The 15,677-nt window shown below is 42.2% G+C and overlaps 1 protein-coding gene across 3 annotated transcripts in view; it reads left to right on the forward strand.

Moving 5' to 3' along the window:
• The window catches only part of ZNF592 (zinc finger protein 592), an 84,995-nt gene that overhangs the window by 67,382 nt on the left and 1,936 nt on the right, over positions 1-15,677 (forward strand). The window contains exons 7-9 of one of the 3 annotated variants that reach the window (XR_008446551.1): positions 2,206-2,318; positions 13,218-13,353; positions 14,038-14,116. Coding sequence is in view for 2 of the 3 variants with exons in the window: in XM_054043068.1 (XP_053899043.1) it covers positions 2,206-2,318; positions 13,218-13,365 (261 nt within the window). In the remaining variant the exon portion in view is untranslated. Of the gene's footprint in view, positions 1-2,205; positions 2,319-13,217; positions 13,366-14,037; positions 14,117-15,677 lie in introns of all 3 variants that reach the window. The other 2 variants (XM_054043068.1, XM_054043069.1) reach the window with 2 other exon arrangements.

Genomic DNA, 15,677 nt, shown 5'->3' on the forward strand with positions numbered 1-15,677 from the left:
ATATTTCGATCAAATAGAAACCCAGTAGCTGTTCACCAGCGCTGTCCAACATAGCCAACATAGTGAGAGCATAGCCAGAAACAAAACATTGACCTGACCTGCTGCAAGCATATTGGGCAGGGGTTCTCAAACTGGGGGTCGGGACCTCTCAGGGGGTCGCGAGTATTACACGGGGGGGTTGCGAGCTGTCAGCCACCACCCCAAGCCCCGCTTTGCCTCCAGCATTTATAATGGTGTTAAATATATTAAAAGTGTTTTTAATTTATAAGGGGGGTCGCACTCAGAGGCTGACTATGTGAAAGGGGTCATCAGTACAAAAGTTTGAGAACCACTGATATTGGGTCTTCTTGAATAGCATGATCTATACTTCGGCATGTCACCCTTTCCTCTGCTCCTTCCCTTACTGCATGTCACATCCAGTTTCCTTTTCCACATACTTTGGTAAGTGAATGGTGAGCTGTATCTGTTCCCAGTCACTGGTATGACAGCTACACTGGCTGGGATTCCAGGTTTTGTATTGATTGCTGTTGGATTGTGTTTGTGGTTTCCCTCAGCAACTGCCAATACTCTTCGCTTAGCACTGTGATCTGGCCATGACAATAGCAGTTCCACTCTGCTAACCAACTCAGCACAACATAGATAGCAATTTGAGTAAAAGTAATTGGAAGCAACATTGTAGTTTAGATGGAGATTGGCCTCCATCCATATATGCATTTAAAGATGAAGGGGAAAAGGCACTTCCTCGATATATTTTATTATTTGCTAAATAGTATGGGGAATTGTCTGCTGTTAAGTATCTAACCCTGAGAGACTCTGTTGTAAGGAATTTGTGCAAGGTGCAGAGGTGAGGTTGCTGTAGGAACCATAAATCTGAATTTTCTGACTTTTGTAAGCCTAAAATTTTGTGTTGCATTGACATGGGTTTTTGCACAGATTGGTGTCAGAATGGGCTTTTCAGGGCTAGCACCAGCTCATTGACAAAACATAGGCCAGGTTTTCTTGTACAGTCAAACTCTTAATACCTCAGGGTAAATGTACTGAGTCATTCATGTGTTGAGTCACACGTAACTGGAGCCCTGTGAACAGCAGCCATGAAAGTCTGAATTGTCCCATTTCATAAATACAAGAAGGGGAAAGATGGGAGTGGTAGATGTCCCATTTGATAAACACAATGTGGGGAATGAAAGTACTCATTAAGTATTGAAGGATTTTTTTTTTAAGAAATGAACTAATGCATGTATGTGATGAGATTTAATTCTGGCAAATGCGGCTGATAACAAGGGTGTAATCCCATTTACACCGTGAAGGTTGCCAGATAGAAAATAAATGTATAGGGGGATTTGGAGTCATTAATGAATATGGCTCATAGTGTGATGCTAATGCTACCTAGGGCCTGCTGTTTTTCCTGGTGCTGCTGTTAGGAGAAGAGAATGGGTAGGTGGTTTTGAGTCTTGCCAGTGCCTGCTTTCATACCCTGCTCTGACAAGGGAGGAGACAGGAGAAGGTGATACTCAGTATTTTTCCCTCTCCCCTCCCAGCATTAGCACAAAGAGCTGGTGGGGACCAGAGAAGTACATAGTTCTGAGAGGACTGGGTGTAGGATGGGCACAGGAGTGCAGTGGTGGTCAGTGGATTAATTTCATGTAGGATCCTATAGTGAAGTCAGCCTCTTTTTCTGTCAAGGACCTTTTCTCCTGACTCCAAGATGGGTGTCTCGGCTTGCAGATAATAGTCTCCTATCCCTACAGGTCTTCTAGTTACACCAGATCTTCCTCCTTCAGCAGTAAGGGCGGTCTTCCTTTGTTAAGGAGGAAACTGTAATCAATTCCCCCTCTGTCTTCAGGAGCATGAAGATGTTTCTTCCTGTCACCAAGAAGTGAAGAGAGTTAGATCAATACCCAGTAGCAGAAGTAATTAATGATACTTTTTTTTTTTTTTTTTTAAGAGCAAGATTGTTCTTGAGCTGCTTCCGATCTTTACCTGTTTAAAGTTGAGATCAATGAGGACAGCCCACTTTCAGGCTGGCTAATTTGGGGATCCCAAAAATCTTGAAATTGTTCTTTTGAGATACCTCAGTTAAAGGGGTTTCTCTCTGGGGGTAGACACTGTGCTGCTCCCTTGCTATTCATCCCTTAATTTGCATCAAGTAGCCAAAAGAAGCTAGCTGGCTTCTGTTGTTAAAAGATGTTTCTGTTCTTCTGCTAGTCTGTGAAGAGATATCCCTGTCGGCAGTGTGAGCATTCGTTCAACGATTTCAACAGTCTGGGCAGACACATTCGCAATAATCATGACACAGCAAAGAAAGTTTACACTTGCTGGTGAGTACCCAACACTGCTTTCCAAGCTTTCCCACAGATTGGTCCATCTTTCATGTTTAAAAGCCCTTTGTAATAGATCATGTTTGCTCTGTCTACTCTAGAATGTAAATTACATAAGAACATAACATAAGAACGGCCCTACAGGGTCAGACCAAAGGTCCTTCTAGCTCAGTATCCTGTCTTCCGACAGTGGCCAATGCCAGGTGCCCCAGAGAGCATGAACAAAACAGGTAATCATCAAGTGATCCATCCTCTGTCACCCATTCCGAGCTTCGGGCAAACAGAGGCTAGGGACACCATCCCTGCACATCCTGGCTAATAGCCATTGGTGGACCTATCCTTCATGAATTTATCTAGTTCTTTTTTGAACCCTGTTATAGTCTTGACCTTCACAGTCTTTCCTCTGGCAAAGAGTTCCACAGGTTGACTGTGCATTGTGTGAAGAAATACTTCCTTTTGTTTGTTTTAAACCTGCTGCCTATTAATTTCATTTGGTGACCCCTAGTTCTTGTGTTATGAGTAGGAGTAAATAACACTTCCTTGTTTGTTTTCTCCGATTACACTGGAGGGTGAGTAAGAAGAGGAATAGGTTAGACATGAGTGACTTTTTGGCTTTTTGATTGCAATTTTCCTGGAGACTTGGGGTGAGGTTTAAAACTGAGTTCTGTAGGTGTATCTGAGAGTACAGTCTCACACACCGGCAGAATGGCCAGTGAAACACTGGGCCTGATTCTCCTGTTGATAAATTGTATAGTCAATTGCTTGGCCACCCTTTGGTTCATTATGAAATATATTTGGCAGGGTAGATTTGATTTAAGTCAAATTGATTTAAATCTCGATTGAAATCATGATTTAAATCACTAGTCAGGAAGACTTGATTTAATCATAGATTTCTACATAAAAGTTCATTCTTGTTGGTTGTTATAACCTTAATACATATTCTTCACAACTCAGAGAGAGATGTAGGTTTCATTTTTGGAAGGTACACACTGTACATTTTTTAAGTGATTTATTTTGAAAACTTTTCAGATTAGTTTTACAGCTATATCAGAAAATGAATGATTGTTTGGTTATTTCATTTACCAAAGGTAATTGAAGCAGATATTTATGAAGTCATTGGGAGGTGAACTATCTCCAATTCAACAGGTTAATCATTAATATTTGGAGGATTTTCTTGCCATGCTGTATTAGGAGGAGAACATCACCAGACAGACATTTACATTGTTTTATTTAACTAAAACAACAATTTAAATATTCTGGATTTTTTTCTTCAACAGCAAACATATATTTTAACAAAACAAGCATATGAATTTTTGAATTTAGTTACATGTTCAAGTTTTTTAAAACCAGGTTTATTTTTGTTAAAATTCTTTTTAACTAAAATAGTTAAATGTAATGTAATATATATATTGTCAGCCAGCTCAACACGAACAACTTAAAATATTGGCTTCTGCAGCTAACTCGGTCGTCTTCATCTTCATTTTCCTGTTCACAATCTGGAAAAGAAAAACAAGCTTTCCTATTTTTTGAGGTCCCAAACGATTTCTCAATTTGGAATGAATTAGTCCAAAGGGAGAAAATATTCTTTCTACACCAGCAGAAGAAGCTACTGCTGTTAAAAGTGAGATTATCACTTCAACAGTCTCTGAATCCAAGCTGCTTAAGTGACTTCCACCAGTTCACTGGTGTGACTTTCTTTAAAAAATCATCAGTAAACATATATTTCTTGAATGGTTCACCCTTATAGTGGCATTATGGAGGGATGATTGCCGGATGTCCATGTCATAGCCAACTCCTCTTCTTCAGCAGTTAAGGTTTAACCCTGGTACTGAGTATTGAGAATATTTGCAAGAAAATGAGCTGGAGACTGTGCTTGTCCCATTCTTTTTTTTTAATGCTTGTAATTTAACTCTGTCATTGCATATTTCTCTTTTTAATATCTCGCTCAGTTCCTTCCAAATTTCAACAGCGTCAGCAATAAAACAGCTATTTCCCTGCCTTTTGTTCAAGACTACAGAAATAGGCTTCAGGGTACTCGGCATGTGTTCAACATTTCTCTTAAGCCCAATATTGAGAACTTTGGCTGTGATGGTGCCATCTATTTTTTCACAGTTTTGTTCACAAACTGTCATCAGATTAGGCCAGTTCTTGATATAGTGCTCAAAACAGTCCACTACTGAGTTCAATTGCATGTCTTGTGGAAGAGTTAGCTTGGTTCCTCCCACTTTTTTCAGAGCAGCTGCTGCAAAGTGGTTGTTACAGAAGTATTTTGTAATTTCAACAATGTTAGCACTTTATTTCTGGAACACTGAAGTCTTTGGCTGGGAGGTGCATTAAATGAACACTGCAACCGTATGTTATTAGCTTGGGACTCTCTTCTAAAAAATTTCTTCTCATCTTGGGTACATTTGCAGGATTGTCTGTGACCAAGCTGCATACTAGACATTTGAATTTTTTTTTCATAGTTTGTTATAGCTTTCACTGCTGCTACTTGTAAGTATTGTGCTGTGTGTGCATTTCCTGATGTATCAATTGTTTCTGTAAGGAAGACATTCCCTTCTTCTGTTGTCACACAAGCACATACAACAGGATCATTGTGGACATTGCTTCACCCATCAAGACTCAGGTTAACAATTTTACCCTCTAGACCTTTTGCACACTGCTCAATTTCTCTTTCATACACTTGATCCAGCAATTTGCCTGCGACATCTGCTCTGGTGGGAAGACTGTATCCTGCTCTTAATGACTGAACCATGTTAATGAAGTGTGGGTTCTCAATTATACAGAAAGGAGAGTTTGTTGCACAAAAAAGGGCAATTTTTTCATCAATTACCTCTTTTTGTAATCTGCTGGTTCTTATCACAAACTTATCTATGACTGTTTCTGGACGATGGAGATTTTTTTTTTTCCTTTTTGCTACAGGTGATATACTGTGGCTACGTGACATACATGATGTGACTGAAACACTATCATTGGCAGATAACTCTGAAACTATAGAAAATGATGGTGAGCTTGAAGGTGGATAGTCTTCAGAATCCTGTATGTTGAGGATGGATTCTCCTAAACAAAATAAGTCAATGCAGTTATTTAATTATTATTACCATACTGCTCATTTAGTATTACTCGTTGCATTCACTGACACTCAGTACTACTTTAAAGGTGAGATTGTAAAAGGAAGATCTGTCTATTTCAGTATTTATTTTTTTATCACAACTTTATCTAAAATTATAGTACCAGGGAGTAACAACTATATTTTTTGCTCAAACATAAGAATTCTTTCTGGACTATTCTTGAAGACAAGCAGTCCTTAAGAAAGAAGTATGAAATAAAAAAGTTTACCAACCTGAAGAACCTGCATGTTCAGACATGTTCCTTTCATCATCTTCAACGTAGCTTCCTCCTGAGAAGGAACGCTTCTCATGATGTTGTTTCATTCGGGCAACCAGGCCTTGCATTTCTTTGTTTCGCTGTTTGCATTTTGCGCACATGCCTGTCCTGCCCACAGGTAGAGGAACTTCATTAAAATATTCCCAAACTGGGTCTCTTTTACGGCCTGCTGCCATTATAGGTTTTCCTTTCTAGTGAGAGAAAGATATGGGAGATCTCAAATCAATGAAGGCTATGCTCAGAAAGACCTCAAGACTTCTGGAATATGCTGCTCAAACAGTTTCATTTTTGTTTCTACTCCCTGGCCCTCCCTTCTCACATTTGTCTCCAGACTTCTTCTACTTGTCCAGCTCTATTCCACCCCCAACAATCTTCTATTCGTTGAACTTTTTGAAACTTTGCACTTTTAGAGAGAGGTAAGGGATTGACCCTGTGTATAGGGTTGAGGTCTGTTATTTCTCACCTCTCCATATTATTTATTTAAAAACATTTTTGCTGTTAACAAGCACATTATATCTGGAGACACAAATCCACAGTTTGAGAACTGCAAAACTAAGCATCTCTGATGGTATCTTCTAGACTGAGCCCCATTGGGTCAATAGAAAGATTAACCTAAATAACCTATACAGAAGCCCCTGGAACACCATAAGATTGGGTCCCTAATCCATGAACTATTGGAACTCATTTACAAAACTTTTCTTAAACATTACATGAATATATTGTCTCACTATAGAATTAAAATTTATAATCCCTATTCCATGATGAGATATCTTTGAGCTATAATTAATCTTAATTAAAACTGTTTAAATAGGTTTTTTCCTCAAAAAGCACTTTATCAAAAAAATCTGATTTAAATAAAATCTGTTTTTTTTAAATAGAACAGGAGTACTTGTGGCACCTTAGAGACTAACGAATTTATTAGAGCATAAGCTTTCGTGGACTACAGCCCACTTCTTCGGATGCATACAGCGTGGAATAAATATTGAGGAGATATACATACACACATACAGAGAGCATAAACAAACAGGTGGGAGTTGTCTTACCAACTCTGAGAGGCCAATTAATTAAGAGAAGAAAAAAAAAAACTTTTGAAGTGATAATCAAGATAGCCCAGTACAGACAGTTTGATAAGAAGTGTGAGAATACTTACAAGGGCAGATAGATTCAATGTTTGTAATGGCTCAGCCATTCCCAGTCCTATTCAATCCTGAGTTGATTGTGTCTAGTTTGCATATCAATTCCAGCTCAGCAGTCTCTCCTTGGAGTCTGTTTTTGAAGTTTTTCTGTTGTAATATAGCCACCCGCAGGTCTGTCATTGAATGACCAGACAGGTTAGTGTTCTCCCTCTGGTTTTTGAGTATTATGATTCCTGATGTCAGATTTGTGTCCATTAATTCTTTTGCGTAGAGACTGTCCGGTTTGGCCAATGTACATGGCAGAGGGGCATTGCTGGCACATGATGGCATATATCACATTGGTAGATGTGCAGGTGAACGAGCCCCTGATGGTATGGCTGATGTGATTAGGTCCTATGATGATGTCACTTGAATAGATATGTGGACAGAGTTGGCATCGGGCTTTGTTACAAGGATAGGTTCCTGGGTTAGTGGTTTTGTTCAGTGATGTGTGGTTGCTGGTGAGTATTTGCTTTAGGTTGGGGGGTTGTCTGTTAGCGAAGACAACTCTGTCTCCCAAGATCTGTGAGAGTAAAGGATCATCTTTCAGGATAGGTAGTAGATCTCTGATGATGCGCTGCAGAGGTTTTAGTTGGGGGCTGAAGGTGACAGCTAGTGGTGTTCTGTTGTTTTCTTTGTTGGGCCTGTCTTGTAGGAGGCGACTTCTGGGTACTCGTCTGGCTCTGTCAATCTGTTTTTTCACTTCAGCAGGTGGGTATTGTAGTTTTAAGAATGCTTGATAGAGATCTTGTAGGTGCTTGTCTCTATCTGAGGGATTGGAGCAAATGCGGTTATATCTTAGAGCTTGACTGTAGACAATGGATCGTGTGGTGTGTCCTGGATGGAAGCTGGAGGCATGTAGGTAAGTGTAGCGGTCAGTAGGTTTCAGAGCCAGACCTCTCAGAGTTGGTAAGACAACTCCCACCTGTTTATGCTCTCTGTATGTGTGTAGGTATATCTCCTCAATATTTATTCCACGCTGTATGCATCCGAAGAAGTGGGCTGTAGTCCACGAAAGCTTATGCTCTAATAAATTTGTTAGTCTCTAAGGTGCCACAAGTACTCCTGTTCTTTTTGCGGATACAGACTAACACGGCTGCTACTCTGAAACCTGTTTTTTTAAATGTATTTATTTTTTTTAAATCATTGATTTTTATCCACCCTGATATTCAAGAGACCAAATAGCCAGTATCAGTCAGGTTTATGGCTAAAACTCAATAATATAGTACAGGGAAAAGGTTCAATGTGCTACCAGTCTCTGGGAAGCTGTCTTGTGCAGCGCTGTTACCCTCATCTTACACATATGGAATGCTCCCAAAGTTACACATTTCAGCTAGGAGTATTTATAGGATGATTTTACAAGTTACAAAACTCTTTACCCATCACTAAAATCCAGCCTATCATTTTATCCCATTTCCTTAACTTGTTCTGTACCTTTCTTTATTTTTGTTTTGGACACTAAATTCCAGGTACTGGTCTGTGAAGGTACATCCCTAGCTTGTACTAAGACATAGAATTAAGATACCTTGAGTTTGACAAGTTTCCTATAGTCTTATGGTCAGTTGTACTATTGCAGAGTATTGTGGGATGTAGCTTAGCCTGAGTGAACAGAACTCAGGGAAAATAAAAGTCGGTTCAGCTCTTACAACTAACCAGGGATTCGTATAATATAGTATAGACTAACCTAACGTGTGTGTTGGCTAACACGCCATGGCCTTGCACCTTGTGTAGTCAGGTACACTTGTGGAAAATCAATGTGAAGTCTGTGTAAAATGCTATCAAAACAACAGTTAATCTGTACATCTTATACCCACTTTATGCAAATGTAAGTGACTGCTTCAGAATACTGAAGAATCATTGGACCCATTGGATCTTTTTAGGGATGAGATGCTTCAGGAGATTGGAAATGGGATTCTGGGTCTTTCATCTCTACTTCATCACTTTGAATGTAGCTAAGTAGTTTGGCAGTGAATGACAGTGATTGCCATCTATTGGCTGTTCAAAGGATTATAGTTGTGACTAGGGACTCAGTCCAGTGGGGAAAGTACGCATGTTACAAACTGGAACCCTTCTCCTCATGGAGAGATCATTGTGTCCAGCATCAGACCCTGGTCTGGACACTTTCCCTGCATGGTTCTCACACTCTGCGAGGTCATCCACTGACCCTCATTCGCCACGTCCTTCTAAAAGAAAATCTTTTCTCCCCCACGCTGATGGGAACAAATGGGTCCCTCATCCTCTGAGGCATGCCCAGCAGAATACCATCCCCACGAAGTCAGTTGTCTCAATATCCTCAGAGAGCAGACATAGCTCCAGGGATTGTCCGAGTACCTGCGGTACCGGAGCTAAGCAAAGGTCTAAAGACCCTAAGCGGGCAGACATCAGCACTGTCTCTCAGCGCCAGAGACCGAGGCACAAGAGCTTCAAGAATGGTGTCGACTGCCCCAACCAGGTCAACTTCGGTCATCATGGCACCAACAAAACCACTGGAACCGACAGCTCTACTAGCACCGACAAAACTGCCAGCACAGAGTAAGTTCTCGAGTCCATCTTCTGGTGCTGTAGCGAAGCGAGACTCTCCAGTGCGGTGTCTCCTGCTGGTCATCCTGGGAATTAGCTCTTGTCCAACCCAGAGCGCCCTCTGCAGGCCAGTGTCTCAACTGCCTTAGGGTCCCCATGTCCCTCCCATATCCTGGTGCCCCTTACCTCAGGGTGGTTCTGCCCCAGCAGTACCCCCGCTCTGGGACACCCCTCCCAGGGGAACCTCCAGCCCTCTAAATCCACCTTGCCTCAGTGGTTACTGCCTGTTGTCATCTAGCCCCCGCTCACTGGGGCAAACTGCAGTCTGTAAAAGGCCACTCATCATTGGCAAGGGGATCGGACCAGCTGCCTCTGCCTGTCTCTGGGCTGCACCTCCCAGCCCCAGTACCTGCATAGGCCTTTACCAAGGCCTCAGCCTGGGGAGTTGCCAGGTTGGAGCTCCCCAGCCCTGCTCTGCTCCAGGTACCCTTTTCTTCCCGGCAGCCAGGTCCTTCTCTCTCCACAACTAGAAAGAGACTACTTCAGCTCCTGGCCCCTAGCCCTCTTAGCAGAGCCAGCTGGGCCCTAATTGAGCTGGCCACACCTGTGGCTGCTTCCCCAATCAGCCTAGCCTGGCTGCTTTTAACCCTGTTCTCCAGGAGTGGGGCAGCTGCTTAATCACTTCTTCATCTCTACTTCATCACTTTGAATGTAGCTAAGTAGTTTGGCAGTGAATGACAGTGATTGCCATCTGATGGCTGTTCAGAGGATTATAGTTGTGACCAGGGACTCGGTCCAGTGGGGAAAGTATGCACGTTTCAAAACTGACACCATAACTGGAACCCTTCTCCTGATGGAGAGATCATTGTGTCCAGGTTTATGGCTAAAACTCAATAATATAGTACAGGGAAAAGGTTCAATGTGCTACCAGTCTCTGGGAAGCTGCCTTGTGCAGCGCTGTTACCCTCATCTTACACAGATGGAATGCTCCCAAAGTTACACATTTCAGCTAGGAGTATTTATAGGATGATTTTACAAGTTACAAAACTCTTTACCCATCACTAAAATCCAGCCCATCATTTTATCCCATTTCCTTAACTTGTTCTGTACCTTTCTTTATTTTTGTTTTGGACACTAGATTCCAGGTACTGGTCTGTGAAGGTACATCCCTAGCTTGTACTAAGACATAGAATTAAGATACCTTGAGTTTGACAAGTTTCCTATAGTCTTATGGTTGCTTTTAACCCTGTTCTCCAGGAGTGGGGCAGCTGCCCCACTACAGGTGCTCAAGAGAATGCACCTCTGCCTCGGCACCAATACATCTGCCGATGCCAATGATGCTCCTCCCCAGGAGTTCAGATACCCAAAGGACCTGCTTGTATCACCGCTATTCAAACACAATCTCCCTCCACTTCTGTCCACTTCTCCGGAATCACAGGATTGCTCTTTTTCTCCTCCGAGGACGGCACCCCCCCCCCTTCCTCCACAAGGAAAAGAAGGAAGAGTACTCCGTCCCATCCTTATACTCGGGACAGACAGAAAAGGAGTCCTCTACACATCCCCACAACCGGACTAGGGCCCTGGTACGGACTGCCATGGATTCAACCCCATATGCCACTCCCTTCACATTGGCCATATTGGGATCCATGGGCTATGCACAGAGCACAGTTTGGGAAGCCTCCCATAGAGGAAAGCCAAAGGCCTACACATTCGTCATCTCCATCGGTCTCTCGACCACCAGAGACTGAGCTTCTCCCTATAGTGGACGAGGACGGAAAAAACGGAGGAAGAAGTTTCACTGCCACTCCATTTCTCCTCCTCTTCCCCTGATGAGGCTATCTTAGCTCCACCCCCTACACAGCCGACGACTTTAAACACATTCAGGAGTTCTTTTGCCGGATAGCAGACTTCCTCCAGATTCCTTTGGAGGAAGTGAAAGAACAGTATAAACTGCTCAACATCCTGCAGACATCCTCATCCTCCAAAATAGCCCTCCCAGTCAATGAGGCCCTTCTCGACCCTGCCAGGATGCTATGGCAGACCCCAGCATCCATCCCACTGACCTGCAAGCAGGCAGACAAAAAATATTATGTTCCCACAAAGGACATGGAAGTTTTTTCTAACCCCATTCCAAATTCCTTACTTGTCAATGCCAACCTCGATCCACCCCTTATGACAGGGGTTGGAAGCGATTGATCCTATTTGGCTGCAAGGCTTATTCATCTGCTATGCTCCAATTCCGAATATCCAACTACGAGGCTCTCATGGCCAAATACAATTATCTCAATTATTCCAAAATACAGAAACTCTGCCAAGACTTTCCTGATGACAAAAAGGAGCAACTCCAGGCACTCGTATCCAAAGGATACCTTTTGGCCCATAGAGCTTTACAAGCTTTCTTGGACTTCATGGATACTGCTGCCCATTCCATCGCAACTGCCGTAGTCCTGAGGCGGGCATCCTGGCTGCACCTCTCCAGCCTCCCTAAGAAGGTACAAACCACTGTCGAGAGCCTACCCTTTGAGAGCCCAAAATTATTTGCGGTGCATACGAATGAATCTCTACACTCCTTTAAGGACTCTCTAGCAACTCTCCACTCTCTTGGCATTTACACACTAGCGCTGAAGAGTCAACTGGGGAAATACCAAGCTCCCCTGCAGTCCTGACCACCACAGTACGCTCCCGATCAACAGTACAACACCAAAAGACATCGACAGAAACCCCCTACCAAGCGCAGACATACGACTCGTCAAGGGGCTACCTCTCACACATCTTTGGCCAAACAATTTTGAAGGTGTGGTTAAGGCCCTGAGAACCCCCTCCCCCTGTTCCAGTCACAAAAACTATCTGCAACATCCCACCAGTTTGGCGACCGTCTAGACCCTTTCTTTCCATCATGGCAGCTAATTATCTCGGACAAGTGGGTTCTAAAGATCATCAAGGAAGGATACTCCATCCCATTCCTATCTATGTCACCCATCCATGCTCTCTTCCTGTCCCACTTCAGGAACCCTTCTCACATACACATTCTACAAGAAGAAATAAACCACCGTCTGCAACTGGGAGCCATAGAGTCAGTCCCATCCCAGCAGAGACAGAAGGGGTTTTACTCCCATTATTTTCTGATCCAAAAGAAATCTGGTGGGTGGAGACCAATCCTTGACCTGTGAAACCTAAACAAGTTTGTCAAACTGCAACGCTTCAAGATGGTTATCCTCTCCACCATTATCCCAGCACTGGAACGGGGAGACTGGTTCTATTTTCACATCATAATACACCCTGCGCACAAATGGTTCCTCCAGTTCATCATAGCGGCTGATCATTATCGATTGTAAATGCTTTGAGGCAGGGACTGTTTGTACAGGACCTAGCACAGTGGGGTCCTGATCTCAGTTGGGGCCTCTAGTTTGCTACTGGAATATAAAAGAATGGATTATCGTGCCACAGGGCTCCTTGTTGTTTTTGTAGATACAGACTAACACGGCTACCCCTCTGATACTCGTTATTTGTAATTTCTGTACCTTTCATACTTGGGAATCTTGCTTTATTACTTACTGTAGCAAACTTAATTTTAAGTAGATGAAGTATTTGTCAGAGATGCTAATAAATAATAAAATGCTATGTAGTGTAGGGAGCACTCCTGCATCTTCTGAGATGATCTAATTAGTCAGAATTCAGAGACTAAAAACACCTATCTGTACCCAGTGACATTTCTTACTGGCTCACAATTCTGCATTACCAACAGGCTGCCTGAAATTAAATCAGCAGATATGTGCTTTTCACTTCACTAGTAACTTTCTTCTTTTATGCTTTTAAGGTTCTGCACAGATGAAAATCAAACATTTGCTCAGCCTTCCATGCTGGAGAATCACATCAGCCTCATGCACGGCATCAAAAACCCGGACCTGTCCCAGATGTCCAAAGCAAAAGCTCCAGAGTGTGATTCAACAAAAGTAATTAACATGGTTGTACTGAAAAATAAATGTATTTGACTTGTTTATAAATAGTGGCTGGTGGAGCCCTCTAATCCCTCCTGCCCCATTCTCCACCTACCAGATTGCGGGGGGAGATTGGGGTTTATATCCTGCAGCAGGGTGGTGGTACTAGGGGCTTTAGCCCTGCAGGGGGCATCAGGGCACAAGACAGGCGCCCCAGCAGGCACTGCCCTCTGGGGCAGGTTGTGCGTGTCTTGTGGGTCTCGAACAACCTCGGAAGGTTATTAAGTTTGGTGACCCCTGATATATACTTAGAGGGTTTATATAGAATTGTATCCTAGAAACTAGTATATGCAGCCAGGGTTATTTACAGGAGTATTGTCTTAGTTAACAGTGTAGGTCAGAGAACAGCCAGAAGTATTGTGTATGAATCAAAACTCAGAATTAGGGAGGCAAAATTTATAACCCCATTTTCACTCTTTCATAATTTTAATGAAAAAAAGCAGAATTCTGTTTTACTGCTGTAACTTTCCATACTGGGGCTTTGCCAAAAGTAGAATTTTTCTGGAAAGTTTGTGAAAATCTGTTCAGACATTTTAAAATTATTTTTAAGGAGCAATCAAGTTAGTGGATAAGTAAAATACCTTTTCTCACCTTATAAACAGTTATTCACATTCGTTTTTCCTTTTTGTTTTTTGGTAGGTGGGATGGGTCACACCTTAAAAATGGCTGATCTTTAAAACCTCAAACTCTGGAAGCAAATATTAATGGATTTATAGTGGTAATGACTCTTCCCACATGGAATACGCTGTATAGTAAAGTAACATTTAACAGTCTAATCAATAATCCAAAATATTAAATGTATGTGCCCTATGGGTGAATTAAGAATGATATATGAGCCATAACTTTTTCACTTCCTGATGTTTCTGTATTTAAAATGTACAAACTCAATGTTTTCTGGCATTAATGATCAATTAAGATGCCAACAGAAGACACCAAAACCCCCTCAATACCTGTACACCTCTTTTGCGCACACTCACAAACACAGTCCAGGAATCTGATTGTGGAGCACTCCCCCTCCTGAATCTAAGATCTCTGCCTAAAGATTCCCTGTATTTTATGGCACCTTAGAGGCTAACAAATTTATTAGAGCATATGCTTTCGTGGACTACAGCCCACTTCTTCGGATGCATATAGAGAAGTGGGCTGTAGTCCACGAAAAGCTTATGCTCTAATAAATTTGTTAGTCTCTAAGGTGCCACCAGTACTCCTGTTGTTTTTGCGGATACAGTCTAACATGGCTGCTACTCTGAAACCTGTATTTTATCTCATTAATCTTAGTTATATCTATATATACTCTTAATAATACCATTTCCTTAATATCTACACCTTCTAGTCTATAACAGACACAGTCCAGGAATTTTTAATTTTATTTTGCACAACCATATTGCACTGCAGTCTCAGGTCCAATTTACTTTGTTGTCACACACAGGTTTCTCCCTTCCATTAAATATTTGTATTCTAAATTATTTCCCCACAGATAACATAGCTTGAATTTTTTCATTATTTTCTTCTCCCATCACTTCCATTTTTATAAGGACTATTTTTTCCTATTAAAATGCTTTTAATATCCCTGCAGTAGTAGAAAGGGCTGCTTCTTTCCCCTAATTAGAGCTGGGTTAGTTATATTTGTTGTATACATTATTCAACCAATTTCATTAGATTTTTTTAATCCATTACAGTCTTAAAAACTGGGGTAGATTTGTGCTGAGCTGTAGTTGCAGTTGTTTTTTATTTGCATTACGGTAGTGCCTAGGGACTGCAACTCAGATCAGATCTCCAGTGTACTAGGGACAGTACCAGTGCAGAATAAGAGACAGTCCCTGTCCTGAAGAGGTTAAGATCTAAATAGATAGGGCAGACAAAAGGTTTGGTGGAAAAGATGTAATATACAAGCAGAATGAACAGTGTGATGGTACACAAATGGCATGATAGTGCTAGTTATTTTGTTGGTTTCTTTTGCTTTGGTTTATAGTTTTGCCACGTGGGGTTTTATTGGGAGGGGATTAGCTGCCGAGAGAGATGTGAGAGGGAGAGGAGACACTGAAGGGGAGAGAAGTAGGGAGGGAGGCTGAAGTGGAGAGGCTGAGAGGGAGCTGGAGCAAACGGCCGATCAGCAGAGGGAAGGAAATGTCCGGAGTAAAATTGGAAAAAGCTGCCAGGAGCAGATGATGTCATCACGCCTCAAGTTCTCTGCTTCAGCTGCTTTTCTTTGCTCCTGCTGGCTGAGCTTGCAGTGGTTTTTCTTCCCTGAGGTCACACAGCTGAGGAGAGAATGATTC

The sequence above is a fragment of the Malaclemys terrapin genome, chromosome 10 (assembly GCF_027887155.1).
Source record: "Malaclemys terrapin pileata isolate rMalTer1 chromosome 10, rMalTer1.hap1, whole genome shotgun sequence".
Lineage (NCBI taxonomy): Eukaryota > Metazoa > Chordata > Testudines > Emydidae > Malaclemys > Malaclemys terrapin.